The sequence below is a fragment of the Silurus meridionalis genome, chromosome 15 (genome assembly GCF_014805685.1).
Source record: "Silurus meridionalis isolate SWU-2019-XX chromosome 15, ASM1480568v1, whole genome shotgun sequence".
NCBI classification, from domain to species: Eukaryota; Metazoa; Chordata; class Actinopteri; order Siluriformes; family Siluridae; genus Silurus; species Silurus meridionalis.
The window spans coordinates 22,703,416-22,729,730 of NC_060898.1; the positions used below are offsets into that span (position 1 = coordinate 22,703,416).

Genomic DNA, 26,315 nt, shown 5'->3' on the forward strand with positions numbered 1-26,315 from the left:
AGTGTGAGTGAGTGAGTGAGTGAGTGAGTGAGTGAGTGAGTGTATTTTGGTGTGGGAGGTGGGAGGGTGAATGTGTGATTGAGTTTATGATGGAGTGTGTGTGTGTGTGTGTGTGTGTGTGGTGAGTGAGTGAGTGTGCGTGTGTGTGTGTGTGTGTGTGTGTGTGTGTGTGTGAGAGAGAGAGAGAGTAATTGAGTGAGTGTATTTTGGTGTGAGAGAGTGGGAGGGTGAATGTGTGATTAAGTGTGTGTGTGTGTGTGTGTGTGTGTGTGTGTGTGTGTGTGTGTGTGAGTGAGTGAGTGTATTTTGGTGTGGGAGGGTGAATGTGTGTGATTGAGTTTATGATGGATTGTGTGTGTGTGTGTGTGTGTGTGTGTGTGTGTGTGTGTGTGTGTGTGAGTGTGTGAGAGAGAGAGAGAGAGAGAGAGAGAGAGAGAGAGCGAGAACGCGCGCGCAAACGCGAGACGGCGCTGCTATTTGGGGAATTACGGCCGTCACCTGTGTGACGTCATCGCCCAAACCGCAGCATAGCGACGGCACTTCGGTTGGAGTCTGAAGGAACCGCAATCGCTTTAACCCCCGGATCCTGAAAACCGGAATAGATCCAGTTAAAATCCGGGATACCGGGCGGGATTCAGGGACTTTCTATCCGGAGTGAAGATCACTTCAGCAGGCTGGAGAAGTGCGAGTGAGAGGGAAGGAGGAAACCCTTACAGCCCGGGACTCTACTCTCCTGTTAACTGCTCCTCGAGCGCCACTGCTAACAGGCTAGCTAAACATGGAGGAAAGAAACTGAGAGAAAAATATCAGCAAATTCACGACGAGGGATTTTTATGCGGCTTTAATTCGGTCTAAACGTCTGTTTAAATAAATTGTAATATATATTTCTGTTTATTTTGGTTTCCTTGGACGGTATCGTGTTACTTTATAAGTTGTCCAGCTAACAAGCTAAGTTTTTTTTGTGGTGAGATTCACGCGCATGCGCCGTGGACGGATTTTTGATATATCAATAAACTTCGATCGAATGAATGAATAATTGTTAATTAAGGTGCTAATGAGCGACATTTCGGAGGCATTTTGACGGATTTTGGAAATGCACACCAGAAGTTGTCCTGTGGTCTTCGGAGATGCTTCGGGTCGCCCGTGAAAGGAAATAAACTAATAATAAGTACAAAGATTAATAATAATAATAACAACAACAATAATAAGAACTAGGCGACGGGGTCGTGATGGAAGGTCGTGGAAAATCCGGGACCCCTCGCGATGCTTGAGGTCTTTTAATGGCACTTTGGGCGTTGGATTTGGATGAGGAGCCTCAACACCCACAGAACGACCCACATGGTTCCACTGGTTTGAGGAGATCTATTACATGGAGACTGGTTGGTCATGCCGAGGAAGGAGTTACCGTTGCCAGAGGGTTGGGAAGAAGCCCGAGATTTTGACGGGAAGGTCTACTACATTGACCACATTAACCAGACCACCAGCTGGATCGACCCCAGGGACAGGTACGTCATGATAATCGTTTAGTCAATATATGACGATACTACAGAATCCGATACATTTACGATAAAGAATACAAAATCTGATAATGTGAATCTTTGTATTTGGTGATTCTACTGAATCTTGATACTGTACAACTGTTATGCATAACCCTACAGTTCGATATTTGCCGATACGGCTGAATCCGATACGATAGCAGTTCAAAAGTCAGTGCGATATTAAACGATACTACTGAATCTGATGTTACGATTTCGTATTCGTTGATATGTCGGAATCCTGAACAACTGTAACAAATAAGGTACAGTTCGATATTTGTTACTACTGAAGGATCGTGATGAATAAGCCTGCGATTATTACCGAATCTGATACCGTACGATTCGTAAGAGTGCGTTGATATTTGACGATACCACTGAATACGATTACAATTCACGAGTCAACTTTTTAGTACTCGATAAAACCACTGAATCTGCCACAGCACACTTTTGACAAAATAGCGATAATACTGAAACCGATACAACGACGATTCATAACAAGATGTGACGATTTTACCGAATCTGCAACTTTTGGTTCCGAATTCGGCGATCCCACTTCTTGCGAGGAATACGCAGAGGATTCGATATGTGACGATACTACTGAATTTTGATTTTGTATTTGGTGAAAGTACGATTTTAGTGAAAAACCCTACGAATCACGACACTGCCCGATCGTGATTATCAACCCCTACGGTTCGATATGTGACGCTACTGCTGAATCTGATACGGAAACGATTCTAATGTATAAGTAAACGAGTCAATATTTGGCAATACTACTGAACCTGATGTGGTGATTCCGGTAAAGAAAACCGATATTCAAAGGTATTAACAATACGATATCGATTTATTTATAAGCCAACATTTCGGTATTTTCGATCCGCATGTCTGCTATTTCGTGTTTGACTATACTACTGAACAATTTGGAGGAATAACTCTACAATTTAATATTTGACGATACTCCTGAACCTGATACGATTACAATTTATACACCAACGATGTATTTGTCAACACTTCAGGATCCATGATATCAAGATAAATCGATATGGTGCAGTAGTTTGATAATCGACGACGATACGATTTCAATTAGTTTCATCAGTTAACAATACGATATTTTTGTTTCTACCGAATCCGATACAATCGGCAGCGTAAAGGCGACTATATTTTGGCGACACTTGAATCTGCACGAGGTTAAACCAGCGTATACGGTATGACGTAAATTCTAAGGGAAATTATTATTATTAATCCAAAAGTATGTGGACACCTGACTTTTTCCAACCATATGTGGTTCTTCATCAAGATTTTCTACAGGAATTTTCCCTTTAATTGAACTCAAACCTGTTCCAGCATGACAATGCTCCTGTGCACAAAGCCATCTTCATGAAGCGTTAAACTCTTTTAGTAACTCCATAGAAACTAGAGGAACATCTTCCCAGAAGAGTGGATGTTATTATAAGAGCAAATATGGATTAAATGTGGAATAGGATGTTCAAAAAGAAGCACACAGCAATCTTCTGGTCAGGTGTCTACTAACTTTTATCCATATAATACAATATATAGTGATTATTTTGTCGTAACACACAGTCGGAGTTTACATAGTTTTCATTAATATATTATTTTCTGTAGTAAAGAATTGATCTTGACCTGACATTTAGGCTTAAACAGTAACCATTCTGTGGCATTTACCCCCCCACACCACACTACACACACACACACACACACACACACACACACACACACACACACACACACACATTTGGACTTTGTACTAAAATCTTTGCAGGAATGCACGTGTTATGAGAGAACGTTCAGGCTTCACCGATTATTTCATGATTATTTTTTACTGTATTGTGTTTTTATTATTTCTTAACGTCGTGCAGAGTTTCTTCTTTTTCTCCCCCTCGCGGCTCAAACCGAGCGCGAGCGTTGGAACATGATAGCGGTCCGACCACATATTTTCTCTCTCTTTGTGTGCGGTGCAACAGGTTTGGCCGTAGCTTGGAAACCAAGACGGCGAAAAAATTTGTAAACAAGCACCTAGGACACATTCCTGAAAGTTCTGCATGAACATAGAGCCGTGCAAACCTTGGTGGTACTGTGTGTGTGTGTGTGTGTGTGTGTGTGTGTGTGTGTGTATGGACGGGGGGTGTTCTAGAAATAAAAAAAATAAAAAGAAAGAAAAACATCCATGTTATGCCAGGGTGCACGGCAAGGTCAAAGTTCACCACGCGGCTCGGAGAGCGGGAAAAAAAAACAAGGTTTTCGCATTAATGACATTAATGAAGATAAAAAAAACTAAAAAAAGTAATTATTGTAAATTATCCTATAAATAATATATGCATTTTTAAAAATAATTTAAGTACTTATAATTACATTTTATAGTATAAAATAATAATAAAAAATGTAATTATACTTTCTAACCAATATATTGTCTTGTTTTTCTCGCAATTTTTTTCCCTAAATCAAATTTTATGCTCTGGTTCATTATTTTATGAAAATCATGAGATATTAACTATATATTACATTATTATTTAATATAATTAACACCACAATTCCCCAATGTGAAACTTTTATTATATGATAATATGATAATATGGTGTAAACGTGTATAAATCCTGGTTTATACAGAAGCCCCTCCCTGTTCCACCTGCGAAATTTTATCAATGGAATGCTTTTATAGAGAAATCAATCAATTAACATTATATGATGCTCCTGCATACACCAATCAGCTGTAACATTGAAACCAGTGACGGGTGACGTGTTTAAACATTAGAAGGTTCTGAGTTTTTCACGCCGCCAGAGCGGTTAATCAGTGGCTCGCTGGAGACGTGCAGCGGTTATTTATTACTGTTCCACATCAAAACATTCGCTTCAGTCCTCAACCTGAACCTGAACCTGAACCCGATCCAGGTCTTGAGTTCGGTCGCGGTGGTTATTTGCTCAGACAGATTATTCCGGAATCGGTCGAAAAGGTAGTTAGAAAACCGTTATCTTTTTTTTAATTTTTTTTGGCAATTGTAAAGCTGTCACATGATCCCAGGGAATTTTTGATCTTTTATTTAGAAAATCCAGAACAGTTTTTTATGTTCTTTATTTTTTTCAATTTATATAATGGGAATATTCGTAGCTTCTGTCCTTGAGGTCTCATTTGACGCTGTTCTCCTTTGGTCCTCTGGAAAACACACACACACACACACACACACACACACACACACACACACACACATAGAGCTACATTACACAAGTTATCAGACAGTAAACACCTGTGCGATTAACCCTTTTTTTTTTTCCCACCGTAGCGAAATTCAAAGATCGTAGAGAAACTTGTTAAATATCAAAACCGGCGGATAATCGAACATATTTTGAGTGCATATGGCGAAAAAAAAAGATTGCGGATTTGTCTATTTGTTGCCATGGCAAACTTTCGTAGACATTCAACCCTTTTATTTAATTAAGAAAAAAAAAACATTTGGCGTTTACGAATGATTTTGTAACTTTTTCGGAAGGAGTCTCCAGCGTCAGTAGTTTTACAGGTTAGAACGCGTTCGGTTCTTCACCACACAGTATGGTCAAAAGTATTGGTACTTTTCTCAAACTGTTGTATAGGATGCATGAAATCTTCCCTTCACTTGAACTAGGAGACCCAAACCTGTTCCAGCATGACAATGCCCCTGTGCACAAAACCAGCTCCATGAAGATCTGGGTTGAAGTGAAAGATCTTCAGCTATAGAGCTACTGAACAAGTTTGGGATGAATGTGAACACTGACTGCACCCCAGGCCTCCTCACCTTCTCACCTACATCACTACCTGACTTTACTCACACCCTTGTGGCAGAATGATTCTCCATAAATCAACTGGAACATCTTCCTAGAAGATTGGAGGTTTGATAAGAGCAAATGGGATTAAACGTAGAATTGGGATGTTCAGTATGTATCTTTCCTGATAGTCCACAAGAGCAGGTTCGAGGAAGTTGAGAAGTCGAAATAAAAGCGTCTGTTAGGCCGTATGATTGACCGCCTCGCTGCCGTCGTGAGGATCCAGATTTATAGCACCACTTGACGTTTAACAGACACTGTGGATTTGAGCACAGAACGGAGAACAGATCGCATCCAGACCTCGTTAAGGGACCCCCCCCCCTTTTTTTGGTCTCATCTTCCGTCCTGAGTCTGCGCTGTGCCAGGCGGTGTCTGGCTCTGTCTCAAATATTTTCTGCAAGAAGAATGATACCCCAAGATTAAACAAGTCACGCTATAATAGGAGGAGCAAAGCCACCAGTATAGCGTTACCGCACAGCGTTCTGATGGAAGTGTTTCTTCTCAGGGCTGCTTTATTACTATTATTATTACTTCTATTTATTTGTTTAGCGCAGCGTGCTGTAAAGATTTACGAAGCATTCCGAACAAAAGATTCTGAATCATCACTCAGCTATGCATGCGCCCGTGAGGTTTGCGCTCAGCCGCACGCTTTGTCAGTTTGCATTAGCGCTCATGCAGAGAAAGTTTCGACTTCCCAGGGCCTCGTCCAGGAGATAAGAAGCAGGCAGGGAAAAACAAAACGCTCAAACTCTCTCCTGCAAGAGTACAGGAGATTTTATTCCGATTCCCAACTCCACCCTCGTTATAACGTCGGACATGCAGTCACGGCGCTGATGGGCTTTCCTGTGAATGTCTCCGACCACCAACCAGCCTCGAGTCAGCCTCACGGTTTACACTTTGGAACTAGGGGGAAGAAAAAAAAAAAAACAAGGAATAACGGGATTTGCCAAGACTTCTTTTCTTAGCACCTCGGAAGCTTTTCTTTCTGTAGCCATAGCGTTTTGAACACGGGTCTCTGCGAGCACTTTCATTATTCACCAGGTGAAAAAGGAGCAGGTTCAGTTACATGGTGTGGACAAGGACGTACCAAGTCGTCAAGAGGGGGGTGAGGGGAGGGGGGTGGGATTAGTTTTCATCAGCCGAAATTTTTTGAGTGGGTTCCCGTGAGTCAGAAGGTCAGCCAAGGTCATCCGACCTGACTGCTTTAACTGTAGGACAAAAAAACCAAGACGTTCGGTTTTCCAACCTGCTTCATTAGCATCGCAAGGCTCGGAAATCCAAAAAAAAAAAAACGAGCGCAAGCAACCTCACCACCGCCGCTCCACCATCCTGAGCACCGAGCTTTAGAAGCCCGCCACGTGTTGCCTCAGAAACCTCCAAGCGATGGGTCAGCAGGACCTGTGGAATGCCAGGCCTCGGGTTTCCGGCTATTGTGCGCAGCAAGCACCCTAGAGGTGAATAGGCAGACATTCTTCTTCCCCCATCTTTCACTTTTACTCGCGTGTCATATTCACAGAGGACCAACGTCTACGTCCAGACCTTATGCATGGAGAGAGAGAGAGAGAGAGAGAGAGAGAGAGAGAGAGAATTTGTATAGCGCTTTTAACAATGGACATTGTCTCAAAGCGGCTTTACAGAGACAGACAGATAAAAGTCTAATGTTTCAGCAATTGCTGTAGATAAATCATACCTGAATCAGGAGTGTGATTCTGTTTAGTGTTGATGTAAATCTTTTTATTTTTTTAAATTTACAAAACACAGTTTGTACAGTTCCTCAGCCTCAACTACATCACTCGAGTTTATCTTTCAACTCGTCCAGATGCTTTCTGGAAAGCTTTCTATCTAACACTGAATTACTCTGGAACTATTCTTTATGGACCAAAGTATATGGACACCTGACCATAATATTGCTATGTACATTTTACATGTGGACATTTGTGCTCATTCAGTCACAAGGGTGTTAGCAAAGTCAGGTGCTGATGTAGGTGAGGAGGCCTGGGGGGGGGGTGCAGTCAGTGTTCACATTCATCCTGAAGGTGTTCAATTGGGTCAGAGCTCTATAGCTAGAGATCTTCCACTCTAACCCCTGCAAAGCAGATCGTCATGGAGCTGGATTTGTGCACAGGAGCATCGTCATGCTGGAACAGGTTTCTTAGTTCAAGTGAAGAAATAAAAATTAGGTTCTAACACATCCAAAGACTACAATTGTGTGCCTTCAGCTTTGTGGTAACACTTTGATGAAGAGCCACATATGGCTGTATGGAAAAGTATGGGGTCTCATTACTTCTGTCCACATAGTGCATGATCAGACAACAAATCTTTCCCAAGTCACAGAAGTGTTCATTATATTCGAGAGCTAAACTGATCAGATTAACTTGAGTAAATTCTTATTATATTCTTTGTATCAGTTTATCTGCTCATTTTCAGTTAAATTACACTAAAAACACTAAATCAACAGGAGTAAACGTCTAATCTACGATTTCGTGACTTTATGCATATTATAATAGGATATGATAACGCAGAAAATCAAACAGTTCAAACAACCTTATGCTGTTGTATGGTTCACATTTTCACTCCTACCTGCAGTTAGTTACTTATATTAATTATTATATACATACTTATATAGTTACATATACTATTTACATATTATTTACCTCTTTTATTTATATATATATATTATTTAATCTATTATTTACCTATTTTATTTATCTAAATTTATTTACCTATAACATTTACCTATATTATTTATTTATTCTGTATTATTTATCTACATTATTTACATATTATTTACCTATTTTACTTACCTTTATTACTTAATCTATAATATTTAATCTATATTATTCAATCTATATTATTTACCTGTATTATTTATCTATATATTATTTAATCTCTTATTTATGTATATTATTTAACTATATTTAAACTATTGTTTAATCTATATTATTTACTTATACAGTTTCAGTTTCAAGTTTTATTTGTCTTATGTACACATCAGTGACAGTTTGTACAATGAAGTTTTTAGAAGTGTATGTTTATACATAAAATTAATTCTGTGAATATTTACATATGACATTAGCATGAGGTATTGTTTTATACAAATATGTAGGCTGGAGGATAACAAGAGGAATGTATATTTTACAGTAGGTGTGCATAAATACACAAAGATACTTGGTGTTCCAGTAAGATGCGATAGTGCTGAGTGAAATGATATGAAGAGTTCTGAGAATGAAGAATTGTGCAGTACCAGTGTGTTAAACAGATGTGCAAATATGTATGAAATGTGTAACGGAGTCAGTTGGTAGTTGAGACTGTATTGGAGATTGTTGATGATTCTGATAGTCTGAGGGTAAAAACGTCTGATTCTTCAGCCTATTGGTTCTGGGGTGAATACTCTGGTAGCACCTGCCTGATAACAGTTTGTTGAAAGGGATCAGCGGTGAGGTTTTTATACCTTCCTCAGATATCATGTGTGGTCGATGACCTGTAAGGCTGGAAGTTTATTTCCAATAATGAGTTCCGCTGCTCTTATGACTTATCCCTGTAGGGCCTCGCAATCTAGTACTGTGCAGCTGCCGTACCAGATGGTCAGGTATTCAGTTAGGATGCTCTCGATTGTACATCTGTAGAAGTTGGTAAAGATTTTGGGGAGGGGGGGCCAAACTTCTTGAGTTTGTGCAGAAATTAGACTTGCTGACGAGCAACTGACGTGATGTGCAGGAAAACTTTCTGTCTACGATGGTCCCGTCGATGTGTATGGAGGTATAGTTAACCTTCTGTACCCTTCTGAAGTCCACTATAATCTCTATGGTTTTGCTGATGTTGAGGCAGAGGGTGCTATCACTGCATTATTGTTATAGCGCTCTATCCTCATCGCTGTAGGCATCTCATATACATCAGTTATGAGACCCAAGATGGAGGTGTCTTCTGCAAACTTTAAGGTGATGTTGGAACTGTGCTGGGCAACACAGTTGTGTGTGAACAGGAAGTGTATGAGGGGACTTAGAACACAACCCTGTGGAGCGCCAGTGCTCAGAGTCAGAGTGGAGGAGTAGTTATTTCCAATTCTGATCATCAGAAAGTCCAAAATCCAGTTACACAAGTGAGAGTTCAGTCCTAATTCTTTCAGCATTAAAATGAGTTTGGATGGGACGATGGTGTTAAAGGCAAAGCTGTTATCGATGTTTTTCTTGTCTAGGTGTGTGAGAACCTCGTGTATCGCTAAAGTAATTGTGTCCTCTGTCGATCTGTTTTTCCTGTATGGCAGTTGAAAAGGGTCCATGGTGGCTGGAAGGAGGAATTTGTCAAGTCAAGTTTATTTCTATAGCGCTTTTCACAATGGACATTTCTTAAAGCAGCGTCACAGAATTTTAAGAGTTAAGATGAATGGTATGCATTTATCCCTGATGAGCAGCCATGGTGACTGTGGCAAGGAAAAACCCCTTAGATGTTATGAGGAAGAAACCTTGAGAGGAACCAGACTCAAAAGGGGAACCTCATCCTCATTTGTGTGACATCAATGGTGTGATTATAGTCTTTAAACAATACAGAACACTGGAGAGTGAGAACTAACATGAGCACTGGAGTGTGTGATTATGAGTAATGTTCTTTCTACAGTCTTCTACAGTCATTTGTGGTTATAAAACTAGGAACTTCTGAGCAACTCATAAAATAACAACATTTGAGATCATCACAGATCCGACACCAGCTTCTCCAAGCCAAAACCTTTAAACACTCAAGGAGTTCCAGTGTCCAAACTCCACATGAAGTGGGATCCAATTGGCACTGGTACGTCTCTAGATGCTTCGGGATGTTTGGAGGCATCTACTTCTTTAAAGGTCCACAATCTCCATGAGGTGGGACGTGACTGGAGCTGGAGCATCCTCAGGATGCCTCGGGATGGAGAGAGAAAAAGGAAGCAGTGGAGAGAAATTAGCGTAGCTGCTGTTCATGATATTAACAGCACATGTTGATAATGTGCATGTGATCAGATGTTCTGGAGCACAAGGTTATGGTGTGATGCGTGTTATGTGTAGAACTCGCTAAAAACATACGTTTTTAATCTGCACTTAAACTGGGAGAGTGTGTCTGAGCCCCGAACACTGTCAGGAAGACTATTCCAGAGTTTAGGAGCTAAATCTGAGAATGTTCTACCACCTTTAGTGGGCTATTCTAGGTACTACTAGAAGTCCAGAGTTTTGAGATCTCAGCTAGCATGACAGATTGTAGCGTGTTAGAAGACTGGAGAGATACATGGAGATAAACCATTTAGTGTTTTGTAGGTAAGAAGCAGTAGTTTTTAGTCGATTAGAAACTTAACAGGAAGCCAGTGTAGGGATGAGATGATTGGGGTTATATGGTGATATTTTCTCCACTGACTGCTGCATTCTGGACTTACTGTAGCTTGTTTATTAATGATGCAGGACATCCACCTAGTAATGCATTACAATAGTCCAGTCTGGAGGTCATGAACGCATGGACGATCTTCTCTGCATCAGATATAAACAACATGTTTCTTAGTTTAGCAATATTCTTAATATAACGCAATATAAGAATATAGTTACCTAGATTAGTTACTTATATTTACTTTTATAGTTATTAATATTATTTATAAAGTTTCCTACATTGGTTACTTATATTGTTACATAATTTAGTTACCTATAAAAGTTACTTATATAGTTAATTGTTTTGGTAACATAGTTACTTTTATTGTTATTTATATAGTTACTTATATTATTTATAAAGTTACCTGAATCTATATACTTATAGTTACCGATATTGTTACTTATATTGTTACTTATATAGTTACTTATATAGTTACCTACAGTATATTAGTTACTTGTATAAATATTTATATAGTTACCTGTATAATTACCATATATTTACAGAGTGTTAGTTATCCAGGTGCGTCTGGTCAGCGTACATGGCTAGTACACATAGCTTGCTGTGTTAATGCACGAAAAAAACTAATACACTGTGGCAGGAAACACAAACCCAACAGCCTATTTGTAAAACTATTTTTATTTTAGTCAAATATCTGAATACATAACAATCATTAGAACATCAAACCTACTCCAAAGAAGTTCTGTGATGTTCCATGATCGACTTGGCATATTACGATGTCCTGAATGTCTGTGTCTCTTTAAGCCCCTCTGTTGTTCGGTGTCCTGCAGGCACACCAAGCCACTGACCTTCGCCGATTGTATCGGAGACGAGTTGCCATTGGGATGGGAGGAAGCGTACGATCCGCAAGTCGGCGCCTATTACGTCGACCACAACACGAGTAAGTTATACATCGACCCGATCCGTGATCCGATCCGCGTTATGTCCCGTTAGAATCTTCGATCATCTCTCTCTCTTTCTATCGCTTTACAGAGAGCACTCAACTGGAGGACCCGCGGGTGCAGTGGCAGCACGAGCAAGAGCATATGCTGCGCGAGTACCTCGACGTAGCCAAGGAAGCGCTGAGCGCCCAGAAAGAGATTTACCAGGTCAAAGAGGAGCGTCTGCGTCTGGCACAGCAACAGTACAAGCAGCTCAACGACGCCTGGAGGGACAAGTCTTCCTCCCAGACCAGCTGTAAGACTAGCTCTTTAATGTTCTATCCATCAGGTGATACGGCAATAGACGGAAATGTAAGCAAAATACAAACTGGGCACCACAGTGACATCACCAAGAGGCTTTTTTTCTATAGGAAAAATCCCTCGTGACTAGGGTTGCCAAATTTCATAGAAACTAATTTTTGGAAACTTTCCATGTGAATTAACAGAAAATAACAGGAATAAACTGGGAATTAAAAATAATTTGCCGGTTCACCTACAACAGGTAACAAATATTTTTAGTAAAATTTCTACCTGCACACAGCACACTTACTGCAGGGCCACTGAGGCCACGCCCCCTACATGCACTTTGCATTCCTTCCATCACTTAACACGCATCATTTTTTGAATCCTGCAAAATAATGAGTTTGCATGTAAATTACATCAATAAATAAATAGATAAAACGGATGAACAAATGAAGTTCCCCATGGAAAGTTTTCGGGAATTTATCGGAAGTTTTTCGCCCCTCTGCAACCCTACTCACGTCACTCACGTGTTGGTGACGCAAGGTGGTGGCGGCATCACGTATTACATATCTGCTTCTCTTCGAATGGAACCGATGCTGCAGATCGAGAGAATCACGGATAGCTATGAATAACAATATACGTCAGAAGAAAACTCCTGAGCAACTCCTGAGCCCTGTGCAGAGATGATCCTCTCACGGTCTCATAGATCTGAGCGTTTTATTGATTTATTATGTAATGAAGCGTGAAAACACGGAGTGCTTTCACTAAGCGTTAGATAAGACCTTGTGAAGAGCATGGAATCTTTTTCCGGTTGCTATATGACGGTAAATGCAGGTCAAATTTCAGACTGTGACTTTATATATACAATATATACACTATATATCCCAAAATTGTTCAATAGGGTTTAGGTGTCTATAGCAGATGATCTTCTACTCCAACCCATCCAAAGCAGATCTTCATGGAGCTGCTATACGATTGATTGCGTGCGTCTGACTTTGTGCTTAAATTGTATTTATCTATACATTTTTTTTTGAAGAACCACAAATGGCTGGAAAAGTCAGGTGTTCCAATACCTATGGCCATATAGCGTACGGCGTGGCTACAGAACCGCAACATGGAAGTAGATTAGCGTGAGGTGATACGGCGATTCATTAAGGAGAAAAACACATTCCAGAGCGAACTGTAAAGCGTTTAATGACTAAAGCGCCGGTGTGTAAAGAAAACCACCGCATTCCTCGTTTCCTACGTGTCCCTGATTATTATAACCTTATCAGCGGAATGATGTTTGCTCACATTCTTTCAGCGGCGACACGGGCGTCTAAAACACGCAAAGCTCGCGCTTTATTGCAACACGTTCGTAAACGCAGTTAAATAACGTATTTTTTTTTTATTCGTGGAGATTAGATAATGCCTTCTGATTTGTGTTATCTCTCCTGCAGTAAATTCCAGATCCTCATCAAGCAGTAAATACGACCCTGAGATCCTCAAGGCCGAGATCGTGACCGCTAAGAGTCGGGTAAGGAATTCTTTCCTAAGACATTTTCATGCAAAAATTTATTACTATTTTATTTTTTTTTATTAATTTACTACGTATTTATTATTTAATGATTTTTTTTTTTACGGTTGTTTACTTGCTAATCAGATCGTTGTAGCTAGCAGGAGCTACAAACACAAGCTTGGTTACTAGCTAGTTACCAAGCTCACTTTTCAATTTGGCCAAAAGTTTTTGGACACCTGACTTTTCCAGCCATTTGTGCGTTTCTTAATCAGACTGATGGACCAAAGTGGGAGGTGCACAATTGTATTGGACGTCGTGTAATTTTCCCTTCACTTGAACTCGGAGATCCAAACCTGCTCCAGCATGACAATGTCCCTGTGCACAGTTCCCTGAAGATCTGCTTTACATGGGTTGGAAGATCTTCTGCTATAGACCTCCAAACCTGTGGATAAATGAGCACAAATCTACACAAAATTTATTGGATTTATCTTCCCAAAAGAGTGATGGTTATTATAACTTCAAATGTGGACTAAATGTGGAATGGGATGTTCAAAAAAAGAAGCACATCAGATGTCAGGTGTCCACAAACCTTTGGCCATATAGTGTGTATATATATCTATATTATAAATTATGTTATGTATCTTTCCTGAAACAAGCCCTGCCCCTTTCCCATCAGCATCAAAGAATGAGGTGTCCTGCTTCCTTCCTTCATTTGTAATTCGGATGAATTCAGATTGTGCCAAAGATAAAATAGTTTCAGTTTTGCTTGGGTTTATTTATTTATCCGAGACGACGTCACGTGTCGCGTCCTGTTTAACGAAACATCCTTTCCTTTTTTTTGTTTCGTTTCCATTTTCACATCATGTCGCTCTCTTCTTTTTGTCCAGGTGAGCAAGCTGAAGAGAGATCTGGCCTGCATGAGGCAGGAGCTGCTTTATAAGGAGCAGGGCTTTGAAACGCTCAAAGAGTAAGTGCACCCTGACCTTCTTACCTCAACCATTTTAAATCCTGGAATGATCGACAGGTGTGCTAACTCGAAGCCCCGCCCCCTTTCCCAAGATCTCGTCTCCTCAAATGATTTTCTGAAAGACACACCCTCGCTCTCCCCTCTCTAAATAACGTTCATGAATTACATCGTCGTGCGTCTGATGTGCTTTTAGATAATATCAGTAAGAACATCAGGCTCATTGTATTTTTTATTTTTTTTTGTTTAAAACAAAAACAAAAAATTCGAATTCGAATTTAAAACCTTTTTAGTTTGTTTTTCAGTTAATATTTTGGGTTTAGTTTCAGATGCATAAATCGTTCATCTTTTGAAAATCCTCACCTTTTTGTCAGTATTTAGTTTCTGTCTGGATTCAGTCTGATGTTTAATATACAGTAAAAGCCATGATGATTGTAAACGTGTGTACGACGAGGTGGATTTAATAAACGATCTGAAGATTACACGCATCTAACAAGCTCAAAAACTCCCTCACGCTTCCTATTAAACATGCAGTATTATACATATTCAGCTTCATACCTCGCACTTGTATAAATATCGTAAGAATTAAAACGTTCGCATGACAATTGTGCCTTGTAACCACGGCAACAGCTCTCCATCCGTACGTGTCGGGGGGGGGGAATGTATCAGATTAATTTTTCGATGATTTGGCAAATCGTGTTTTTAGTTTTTTTCCATGATGTGTTTTTTCTTTGATAGCTTCAGTTTCTGCAGTCGATAATAAACCTCTGTTCATTCGATGTCCGACTCCGATGTGTAAGTGCAGAGTAAGTTCCATCGTCTATATTCCATCGAGAAGCCTGTTCGGATGTATTTAGTTAATCATGTCTGAACATCAGTCCTGACGTCCGAACGCATATTACACGCAGACACGGCGTAACTCGAAGCAGCGTCTATATGACTGTCCATCTTGACGCTTTGCTTCTGGATTGAGTTCTCTTCAATTCGATCGCTGTTGCTGAGGATCCCAGCGTTCTTCTGGAGTTTGTTTTGGAAGTCTTCTTTTCGAAGCGCGCCAAGCACCTTCTGCGATTCGCGCTAGATCTTCGCAGCACCGTCAAAAGCGGCGAGCCAGATTTTCATCTTCGAGAAAACGTCGAAGTCCGCAGGAGCCAAATCCAGCGAGTCAGGTGGGTGCGGAAGTGAGAGCGTGGTGTGTCCGGTGAGAAACTCGCTTTTTTTGGCACACTGACTTATTGAAGGTCAGTGCTTCTTGTGACTGTGCGTGCAGCCTTGTGCTGCCATCTGTTGGCGTGTTACAAAACCAGTCTCGAAACATTTTGATAGATGGAACTATGATGAACAATGATGCTGATGTGTATGGGAGCTGTAAAGCTGCTTGGGGATGAAGCCCATTGTTAAAAGCGAAATATATACGCAATATTAAGTTACCATGGTTACCGTAAAGTTTACAGTCATAATATCATTAAGGACATCGTCAACCTCTTTGCTACTATTACCTCCTCCGTTTTTTTTTCTTCTTTTCATTCACTTGTAGTAGATGTGCCATGCAGTGTTGACTCTCACTGACTCACCTTTCGCTCACTCCCTCATTCCCATGATGAGGAATGCAGACAGACCTGTTGCTCAGGGCGACGCGCGTGACACTGCGCCGACTCTCGCCGTCTGCCGCTAAATCCTTGTCCACCTCGACCTTCCGTAAACACCTTCCGAGTTTCTCGCCGCAACGCTGTTATTTATCGATTCAGTGAGTCACTTCACGAGTGTTGTTTTCATCGAGTCACCATTTAAGAAGCTCTGTTTGACTTTCACGTACCAGATCGCTTTCGAGCAATTAACGTCAAGGCAAAAACCACGTCCTGTTTACTTTAGAAGTTTGCTCCAGATGCCTCCATAAGAGTCGTAACTGACATCCAGATACGCAACCCGTCCAAGCAAACGTACTTGTATAAGGCTTGTCTTTACCCAGCAAATATAAGCCGTCACTCAGTTCGGGATTGTGATTTAATTTCAGGATCGACCACAAGTTGGCGAGCACTTCGTGCGGGTACAAGCAGCACGAGGCCCAGGCCATCTTAAAGGAGGTCAGGACGATTAAAGATGCCATCAGCTCGGGGGAAAAAGAAAAGCAGGAGCTCATGCAGGTAAAAAAAAAAAAAAAGCCCCAGTACCGATAAACACCCAAACCGCGTGAAGAATGCACACATTGTTTGTGACTGTACTCCAGCGATGCGGCGTTTACTCCAGACTCAGGAATGTTAGGGTGAGGTCATTTCTTTACATGCACTGGGAGGGCGAGGCTTCATACTCAACGATGCGCTCGCATAGTTCCTCTCAGCTTCTAATGGAATAGCAGAGTGCTGATGTCACACACCTGTACATGCAGAGCTCCCAGAAACTACTAAACAGGGCACTGATGCTATTACACTACACAGTCAAAAGTTTGTGGACACCTGACCTGATTGCTTTGTGCTTTCTGAACATCCAATTTAATTACTATTAATAACCTGCATTCTTCTGGGAAGATGTTCTACCAGATTTTGTGTAGAGTCAAGTCAGGTAGTGATGGAGGTAAGAAGGTGAGGAGGTCTGGGCTGCAGTTCACATTCATCACAAAGGTGTTCAATAGGGTTAGAGCTCTATAGCAGGAGATCTTCCATTCCAACCCATGGAAAGCAGATCTTCATGGAGCTGGCTCCTAGATCAAGTGAAGGGATACAATTGTGTGCCTCCACATTTGTGTTAATTATTTTGGTGCCATGTATGGCTCAATGGAAAAGGCAGGTGTCCAAATACTTTTGTCCATATAGTGTATTTACGTAGGAAAGAGATTAATACAAAAAAAAAAAAAACCACGAGTTGGCGAGTTTTAATTTAATCTAATTCATACACACGCTTCACACGAACTCGAGGGCGATGTAACACACTCCGTTATCCGCCCTCTTCTGCATACGTGAGCTCAAACTACTACAATTGGCCTGGGTTCCTGTGATTGACAGGGGGGATAAAAAGTTTATGCCCCGCCCATTTACAGCGGTATTTTGCGCAGTTCACTTGCGTGTCTGTTTTATTCCTTATAACCTGCGTTCATTATGAATTGCTTTGTGGATTCAAATGATTGGGAATGTACCACTCAGTGGGTGTGTGGGGAATTCGGTGTGCCTTGTGTAGACCTGGTGGCGAAGTGTTTGTCTTTCTCTCAGAAACTGGCCGTGCTGAAAGACGGCTTTATTTTGGACTACGGCTCTCAGACCGATCTCTGGGCCAGCAACCCGTGTCTGAGCAGCTCCAATCTGTCGCTCCCCCGGCTCTATTCCGATGCGGAGTCCCAGACGGACATCCCCTCCGAGGTGAGACGGCCACGCGGTTCATACACGCTTCTGTCCCTCGTGACGGGTCCACGATCAGTTGCGCGAAATAATCCAATCTTTTTCCTCTTTTTTAAATTAGTTGCTTTCGATCTCCAACAAACTGGCCGAGAAGGTACGACTGAGCCTGAAATACGAAGAGGCGAAAAGGAGGTACGGTCCGTTTTATCGCGTTTTTGTGTTCTTGTTCGTTTCGTATAATCTTCCAATATAAAATAATTGCTGAGTCATATATTTTTCTTAAATTATTATTATTTATTTATTTTTTTTAAATTGCTTGTTAGGATCGCAAACATTAAAGTCCAGATCGCTAAATTGGACAGCGAGTCATGGCCCGGTTTGCTGGACCCCGAGCGAGACCGGCTCATCCTCATCAGCGAGAAAGAGGAGCTACTGAAGGAGCTGGAGTACGTCAAACCCTGCAAGCGAGCGCCGAGCGACGCAGAGAAGATCGAAACGGAAAAAAGGCGTCTGGAGAAGGACCTGCAGGCGGCACGCGACAGCCAGAGCAAAGCTCTAACGGAAAGGTGAGCAACGTCCCGGGGGGTTCCGAGTAGAAGTCTACGCTGGTTCCTAGTAAAAGAACAGGGTTTATTTAAAGCTAGGTTCTTAGCAGGAGAACGGAGCAGCTGTTATGGAAGAGTTAACTCATTTGGGACGCTGCCGAAGTCGCTTAGGGAAGTAGGGCACTCGCTTTTAAAAACAAGGTCAGCTATTGCAATAACACATCTGCAAAGAGAGAGCTGACTTTTTTCTTTCTTTTTCTTTTTTTTTTTGTGCATGGGTGGAACGACCTTCTCCTTTAATAATGGAGTGCATGCTAAATCGCAGCTCTCTCCCTGAAGCTTCCTGAGATGCAGACATCTGCATCTTCAGCTCAGGTTTCAATATGGTGAATTAGCACTCTTTTTCCTCTCGTTTCCTTCTTATCGTGCTCTCTCTTTTTTCTGCTCCTCTTTTTTTTATTTGAACAGGCCGCTTGTTTCTGTACACACGAGACACCGTGCCCTGGTCTAGCTCTCTGCGTCTGAGCTCTTCCTGTAACCCGAGCTGTAGAAGGGATGTAGGTTAAACACAATGGCTGCCTTAAAAAAAAAAAAAACAGTCCTTCTTTTCCCAGCGTAGCTTCAGCCGAACACCAGCGAATCGGCGGATAGAATGTTATCGTGGACAGAAATTAAAAAAATAAAACATTTCCCCGGTTTCCCCTCAGGTTGACGCTACATTGCAAGAGGAGCAAACTGGTGAAGGAGCTGGAGGACGTCGTGAGACAGGCATCCTCGCTGCACACCCAGCTGAAGAGGTTTACATTCCATTTCATCATTCCGTTATTCTGAAATTAAATAAATACCCAAAGCATTTATTTATTTTTTTGCTATGATTTTTAAAGAAATGACATAGGATTAGGTCGAGGCAGATTAAAGCGTAAAGCAGAGAAGCCCCGGTGCATGTGGTTAATGAAAATAGGAAATAACTCCATATATTTGCTCCTCTGACCGTCGCTTGTCTGCTCTAATTTCCGCTCTCAGCTTGTCTGCTAGCACGCTGTCCTGTTCCTCGGGGAGCAGCCGCGGGTCTCTGACGTCTAGCCGCGGCTCGCTGGCCGCCTCCAGCCTCGGCTCGCTGTCGTCTCTCAGCTTCACCGACGCATACTTGGAGCACCAGAGCGAGCTGAGCGACCCCGACTTCCAGGTCAAGCTGGACTCCATGCTCCAGGAGAGCACCTCGTCCACCTACAGGCCCTCCAGCTCCATCCCCACCATCCACGAGAACGAGGTGACGTCCGTGCCGACCGCCGGCGCCGTGGCTCAGGGTGCGGGGCTACGCGCTCACGCTCTCCGACTATCCGAAACGCCGCACTCCATGAACTCGCTGTCTCCACGCTCATCGCTCTCCTCGCTCTCGCCACCCTGCTCGCCCCTCATCCCAGACACCTCATCACTCACCGGAGAGACCTTTTCAGGCTCGGACTCGCAGCTCGACCTGGAGCTGCAGGCCCGGCTCAGCGAGCTCAGTCTACAAGGGGACGCCAAACAGGATGCCCCGAAAGGTACGGAGATCGATTGCTGACAGAATAATGAATTCTCCATGATGGAGGGACGGGGAGAAAGGGGTGGGGCTTGCAGGTGAAAGCATCAGGTGTCACATTTCTGCACTTTTCCCTTATGTGTGTGTGTGTGTGTGTGTGTGTGTGTGTGTGTGTGTGTGTGTATACGCAGATCTCGATTCCCAAACAAGAGTCTTGGGAGCCGGATCTAAGAAAGTGGGCGTGACATCTGCCGTGTCTGACGAATCGGTAGCAGGAGACAGCGGCGTGTACGAGGCTTCAGAGAAAAGGTTTGTGATCAATTATGTAAAATACAAAAAAATAAATATATTTACGGAAATAAAACCTTAACAAAAAACGATTTGGCATAACCCTGTGTCAGAACGATATTGGCACATCTCTCGGTCAATCTGTCTTGCTTTCGAATACACCGCCTTCGAGTGCAGTTTGTATTAGTTTAGCAGGTATTCCCGTCTTCTCGAAGGGTGCCAATAATTTTTCACCCTGCTTATATCCTATTAAAAAGTTGAAGAGTTCTTGTTATGGAATTAAACGGATGGATATTTGCTCAAAAGGAAATCCCAAACCACTTCCTGTTGATTGACTCATTTCCTGTCTTTCATTAACAATATATATATATATATATAAATTAACTGTATTATGGTTCATGTTTTCGTACCAAACTTTTTTGTATGCTGAATGCAATTTTGTATTTTTTTTTAAATACAAGAGTACGATCCCTGAGGAGACAAAATATTTCCTCTGATAAACTAATCCGATCTGAATAGGGCTTTTATTGTAGTTGTATTCTTTTACTGTTTAATGTTGCGAGTTTGTGAGATTACAGACGTCTCTGTGAACCTCCGCAGGCTCCCCGCCGAGCAGCTGTTGGGAGACGAAGACGGGGGATTAGTCAGCTGCGCTCAGATCAGACTGGGGCTGAAGTACGAGGCCAAAGAGAAACGACTCGCCATCTTCATCATGCAGCTGAGCAACTGCAGCATGTTTCCTGTGCCTGAAAGCCAGAACATGTGCGTCTGATCACTCGCATCACAATATCATACGTTCAGCACGCGTGTATCTGTGTGTGACTTTAACTTCCTGTCCGCAGGTACGTCCGGGTGGTGGTGCTGCCCTGTCCCGAGGCCACACGTTGCCTGTTCCGCACACGCAGATCACAGGCTCACGACACGCTGGAGCTCAACGAGGTGTTCGCCGTGCAGCTGTCTCCCACCGCCTTCAAACAGAAGACCCTCCGCATCGACGTCTGCTCCACCACCATGTCCAGAAGAGAAGAGTGCCTGGTAGGTGTCCTAGAGTCCACAGGGCAAAATGAGAAAATTAGAAAAATTTGGAAAAAGTAAACATTTATTTGTTTACGTTTATTTATTAATGTTCAATTTTCATAAGAAAAAAACAGATTTATTGTGTCTCTTAAAACGTTTGCGAAATGATGTTTTTTTTTTTTTGTCACATCGCACATCACCCCCTGGTAAGAACGAAGAAAGCGTCTGGGCTTCTTCACTCCAGAACATTTAGTAATAATTTAGTTTGTGGTGTGTGACATTGTGTGTGATTGATTTATTTGATTACATTTTTGTATTTGAATCGAAGGCTGGAGCTCAGATCAGTTTGGCTGACATGGAGTGCACGGAGGAGTGGTGCACCAAGTGGTACAACCTTCTCAACTACATGCTGATTTCAGACATGAACGGCAAGAACAAAGCGCTCGAGGCTCCCGTGCAGTCTGACCAGGTGAGACACACACACACACACACACACACACACCTTTCTGACTCGAGCAACAATTTGTCCCTAATGCCCAACCCTTTCTGTTCATATCTTAGACAGTAGATCGCTCTTCGGAAATCCAAGCAGCTAACATGAAGCCGGCAGAGACGGACTGGTGCGTGAGCTCACGAGTGCTGATGTCACTTCCTGAATGCGATAATCCAAAGCCTCTTTTTTTGATACAATGGTAGCAGGCTGATAGTGGATCGTGTTTTACAGGCAAACGGAGGCTCTGGAGAGCGACGTGTTCAGCGACGTCGAAGGGGAGGAGTTTAACTCTGAAGGCTGTCAGTGGGAAGCGGAGGAGGAAGAGGAGGAGAATGAAGAAGAGAAGCAAGGGCCGTCCTCCAATCTTCCTTCCGCAGCAGCAGCAGCAGCAGCGATACCTGAAAAGGTTTTTTTTTCTTTTAATAGATCTTACATGTGACTCGTTTTTGTTTTTATGTTTTTTTTTTTTAATTTAAATAATTTTTGTTGTGACAGGTAAACAAAGAGACGAGCATGGATAGGATCCCTCACGCCGCCTCCGTGGTTCGGCCCAAAGAGCGACGGCTTGAGCTGAACCAGCAGAACCTTTTCATCAGGGGAAACACTATAATCCGCTCCAAGACCTTTTCTCCTGGTCCACAGAGCCAGTATATCTGCAGGGTAAATACACACACACACACACACACACACACACACTTATGGACTAATCTCATACACAAGATTTCCACTTCCTTTACATTTGCGCTCACGCTTCTCCTCCTTTACCCACGTCACCAGATCAACCGCAGTGACAGCGACAGTTCCACGTTGTCCAAGAAGTCTCCGTTCGTCCGGAACGCTTCGGAAAGGCGCAGCGTCCGAATCAAAAAGGTAAAACCTCACACCTTTACGCAATAATGAGTTCCTGCACGAAAAAAAAAAAACTCCTGCCTGAAGGTCAGTTAAATATTGACTGCTAAAAAGAAAAGAAAAAAACCAATCTCAGGTCAGTGTTCACGAAGCGTAGGTTCCCTCAGAGGCGCGCCAGTTCCGACCCCCTGCACCGAATCCTAAGAAAAGTGTCCTGGGTCGAAGGAAACGCATATCAGGGCCAGATATCTCCTCATACCTGGAAGCGTTCATACAGAAAAAAGGAGGGGGAAACAGTGTGCGTGTGTGTGTGTGTGTGTGTGTGTAGGACAGTGTTGCACGTTGCAAGACGTCTAAAGGATCTCGGATCGCATTGTTTACTAAGTGTACAGATATTTTCGAATTGCAGTGAAAGAATAATAATAAGCAGTACTTCAATTCCATCATCAGGACGATCACAATGCTGACCAGAATAAAACAAGTACATTGTATGGAGAAAAGTTTGTGGACACCTGACATTTTTGTCGGCTTTGTGAACATCCCATTCCACATTAAGTCCCAGTTTGCTGTTGTAATAAACGCCGCTCTTCTTCGAAGATGTTCCACTAGATTTTGTGGAGATTCATTTATCCACTAGGGTGTTGTTGGTGAGTGAGTTCATCTCAAAGGTGTTCAGTAGGGTTGGAGCTCTATAGCAGGAGATCCTTCCACTCTAACTCATTTAAAGCAGATCTTCATGGAGCACGGAACAGGTTTGGGTCTCCAAGTTGAAGTGAAGGGAAAGCTTCATGCTGCTGCGTCGTAAGGTGTTTCGTGAAATTGTATAAGTTTGTGGTGACAGTTTGGGGAGGAACCATGTGCAGAAAGTCAGGTGTCCCAATACCTTTTTTTTTATTTGTCCCATCAAGTTTGTGATTTAACAACAAGTGAAACAAGCGTAATGTATTAACTCTCTCGGTATTCCCCAGCCTCCGATGCAGATGCGGGGTTTGGAGGGCATGATGCACACTTCTCTGGACCTGGAACTGGAGCTGCAGGCGTCTCGGACGCGCCACAGCCGTCTGAACGAGGAGCTGCGCGTGCTGCGGCAGCTGAAGGAGCAGATGGAGAGCGCGAGGCAGCAGGGCCAACGCAGCCTCCCCACCTGGGTGCAGGAGGACGAGCGTTTCCGACTGCTCCTCACGCAGGCTGAGAAACAGGTCCGTGTTCTGATCCAATTACACAAAACATCATACTTTATAATCAGAGCTTCTGCGGAGTCTTACATTTTTTTTAAACAGGTCCTAATTTTCCGATGTTTATGTAACGCTACCTCTGCTGCTCAATAAAATGCTGCTGCAGCACTTCAAAATGATTTTTCGAACGATCGTACCACAGACGTAAAACGGAAGTGCAGGTTTTGGCGATACTTTTTTTTGTGCAGTTGCACAGAAGTGTTACGTTTGCAGGCGTCTAGGAATAACCAAATTCATATCCGATATGGTATGATTAAATAAAACATTGTCCAACATTAAAGAAATGCAAAAAAAAAACTTTACACAGGAAACACCGACACTGTAGCATGGCTTTTGCTGCCATACAAGGTTGCCAGGTCTTAGCAAAACCTCCACTACTGCAATTTTCAAGGAGGGGCTCGATTGCATGGGTAGTGTTTTATGACGATAAAATTTGAACAAAATCAACAAAAACACCCCCCAATTAAAAAAATCTATATATTTACGTCCATTAAGAGCCTCAGCTCACGACACGGTTGTTTACCGCAGACTCAAGAGGAACAGCTGCAGGAGAAACGAGTGGAGAAGATGATGCGAGCGGCCGCTAAGGAGGTGCAGAAGATCCGAGGGCAGAGCCGAAAAGAAGGTCCCGAAGTCCAGTCGTTCAGGTATGACTTTATCATATTTTATTTATTTTTTTATTTAAAACCAGGATGTCCTTGAGCAGGAGGGCAGGAGGCTTCTGTTCATGTGTTGATGTTCATATTAAACATCAAATTTAGGGACAATTTCACCGAGAACGTCCACAGGTTTGGTTAAAAAGAGGTCCGAGGAGAGTGGTCAGATGTTTTCCAACTAAAATAACCACCCCTTTACAACAGTGATGAGCAGAAACGTATGACAAAATGATTTTTTTTTATTTAAACATGCGATCGTGCGGTCAAAAGTATTAGGACACCTGCCGTATTCTAGGAATATTTTACATTTTTACGCCATTTGGCAGACGCCCTTATCCAGATCGACTTACATTAACATCATTCATACAACAGATATATGGTTAAGGGCCTTGCTCAGGGGCCCAGGAGTGGCAGCTTAGTGTGGTTGAGATTTGAACTCGCAACCTTTTGGATCCAAAGACCAATAACCACTAAGCTACAACTTCCTTATAGGAATATGGTTTTTATGGTGCACAAATCCAGCTCCATGATGATCTGCTTTCCATGGGTTGGAGTGGAGGATCTCCTGCAATAGAGCTCTAAACCCTATTGAACACCTTCATGATGAGTGTGAACGCTGACTGCACCCCCAGACTTCCTCACCTACATCAGCACCTGACTTTACTAACTCCACAAAATCTAGAGAACATCTTCCCATAAGAGTGGAGTTTATCGTAACAGTAAATGGAGACTTGTGGAACGGGATGTTCAAAATGATGATCTTATGGTCAGGTGTATAATGTACATCTATAGTTGATCACTATTTAAACCTCTCTCTCTCTCTCTCTCTCTCTCTCTCTCTCTTTTTTCTCTCTCTCACTTTCTCCACAGAGAGAAAATGGCCTTCTTCACGCGAGTAAAGATAAACGTTCCCGACTTACCAGCCGACGACGTGTAGACCCCAAGCAAAGAGTCTTAACTGCTGTTTCACTAAAGAACCTGACCTCTGGTGGTATTATGAAGAATGAAGAATTATTTTAGACTTATTGTTATTATTATTATTATTATTGCAGAAAACTACGCGTGTTGTAGGAAAATGTCGATTAATTATTCTTATTGTTTTTTAAACACTTTAGCTCTCAGTTGAAAATCTGTAGATGACTTTTTTCCTTTTTTTTTTTTTTATTGTACCAACAACCACATTTTTTCCTCCTTTATTCCCGTAACAATGCGTTTTATTTTTCTCTTCTTACCACTAATAATTGTATATCGGTTCTATTTTTTGTGATAGTCGATCATTCCAGAACAGAAGTGTTTTTTTTTGTTTTTTTTTAATAACACGTAGAAAGGAAAAAAATATGTGAATACGGTACTTCAATTTTTCCGATAGCACAATTTTTTTATTTTTTTTTGAAAATGGCTGTTTTTTGATGCGTCTGTAATTTGGGTAAATAAGGAAAGAAAAAAAGAAAAAGAGAGAAAGAAGCGTACGCTGATACAACGAGAAAAAGGTGCGTGTTTGGTCAAAATAAGGACTGTTTTTATATATATATATATATATATATATATATATATATAAAACATTTAACACTATGTACAAGAAAATAGCTAAATCTAGCTTCCAGATTAAAGTACAAACTAACGATTAGGCAATTATTATTATTGTTTTTATGTTTAGTGTTTAGCGCGGTGATAGTTAGCTGTAACTCGCGATCGGCGTCATTGATCACGTGCTGGTTCCGAACGTCCGTTTTTTTTTTTTTTTTTTGGTCCACAAGGCACAGCACACAACGCTGTAATCCTAGCATTTATCTTTAAACTGCACTTAGTTGTCCCACAGCCTCTCAGGTAGAATTTGGCTAGTTTCATGCACTTTAAAAGCTAATCAGAGCGTAAGGAAATCCATCACAGCACAGAATAAAGAAGAAGAAGAAGCCCTCATGATTTTATCCTCCCGAAATTCTTTAAAAGCTATTTTTTTTTTCTTATTTTTTTTTTCTTTAATTTTTTTTAAGGCCAGATTGATTGTAAG

At 42.0% G+C, this 26,315-nt stretch overlaps 1 protein-coding gene across 1 annotated transcript; it reads left to right on the plus strand.

The window, feature by feature from the left end:
* The first annotated feature begins 389 nt into the window (after positions 1-389).
* Positions 390-26,224, plus strand: wwc1 (WW and C2 domain containing 1). The gene is made up of 22 exons (XM_046867154.1): positions 390-1,505; positions 11,516-11,625; positions 11,718-11,921; positions 13,348-13,424; positions 14,294-14,373; positions 16,385-16,514; positions 17,574-17,720; positions 17,821-17,891; positions 18,023-18,265; positions 18,952-19,041; positions 19,268-19,788; positions 19,958-20,075; positions 20,655-20,816; positions 20,897-21,089; positions 21,400-21,540; positions 21,633-21,691; positions 21,796-21,970; positions 22,060-22,224; positions 22,342-22,434; positions 23,382-23,612; positions 24,177-24,295; positions 25,175-26,224. Exons 1-22 carry the CDS (start codon positions 1,387-1,389, stop codon positions 25,239-25,241), a joined length of 3,315 nt encoding a protein of 1,104 aa, XP_046723110.1. The 5' UTR covers positions 390-1,386; the 3' UTR covers positions 25,242-26,224.
* Positions 26,225-26,315: the final 91 nt, after the last annotated feature.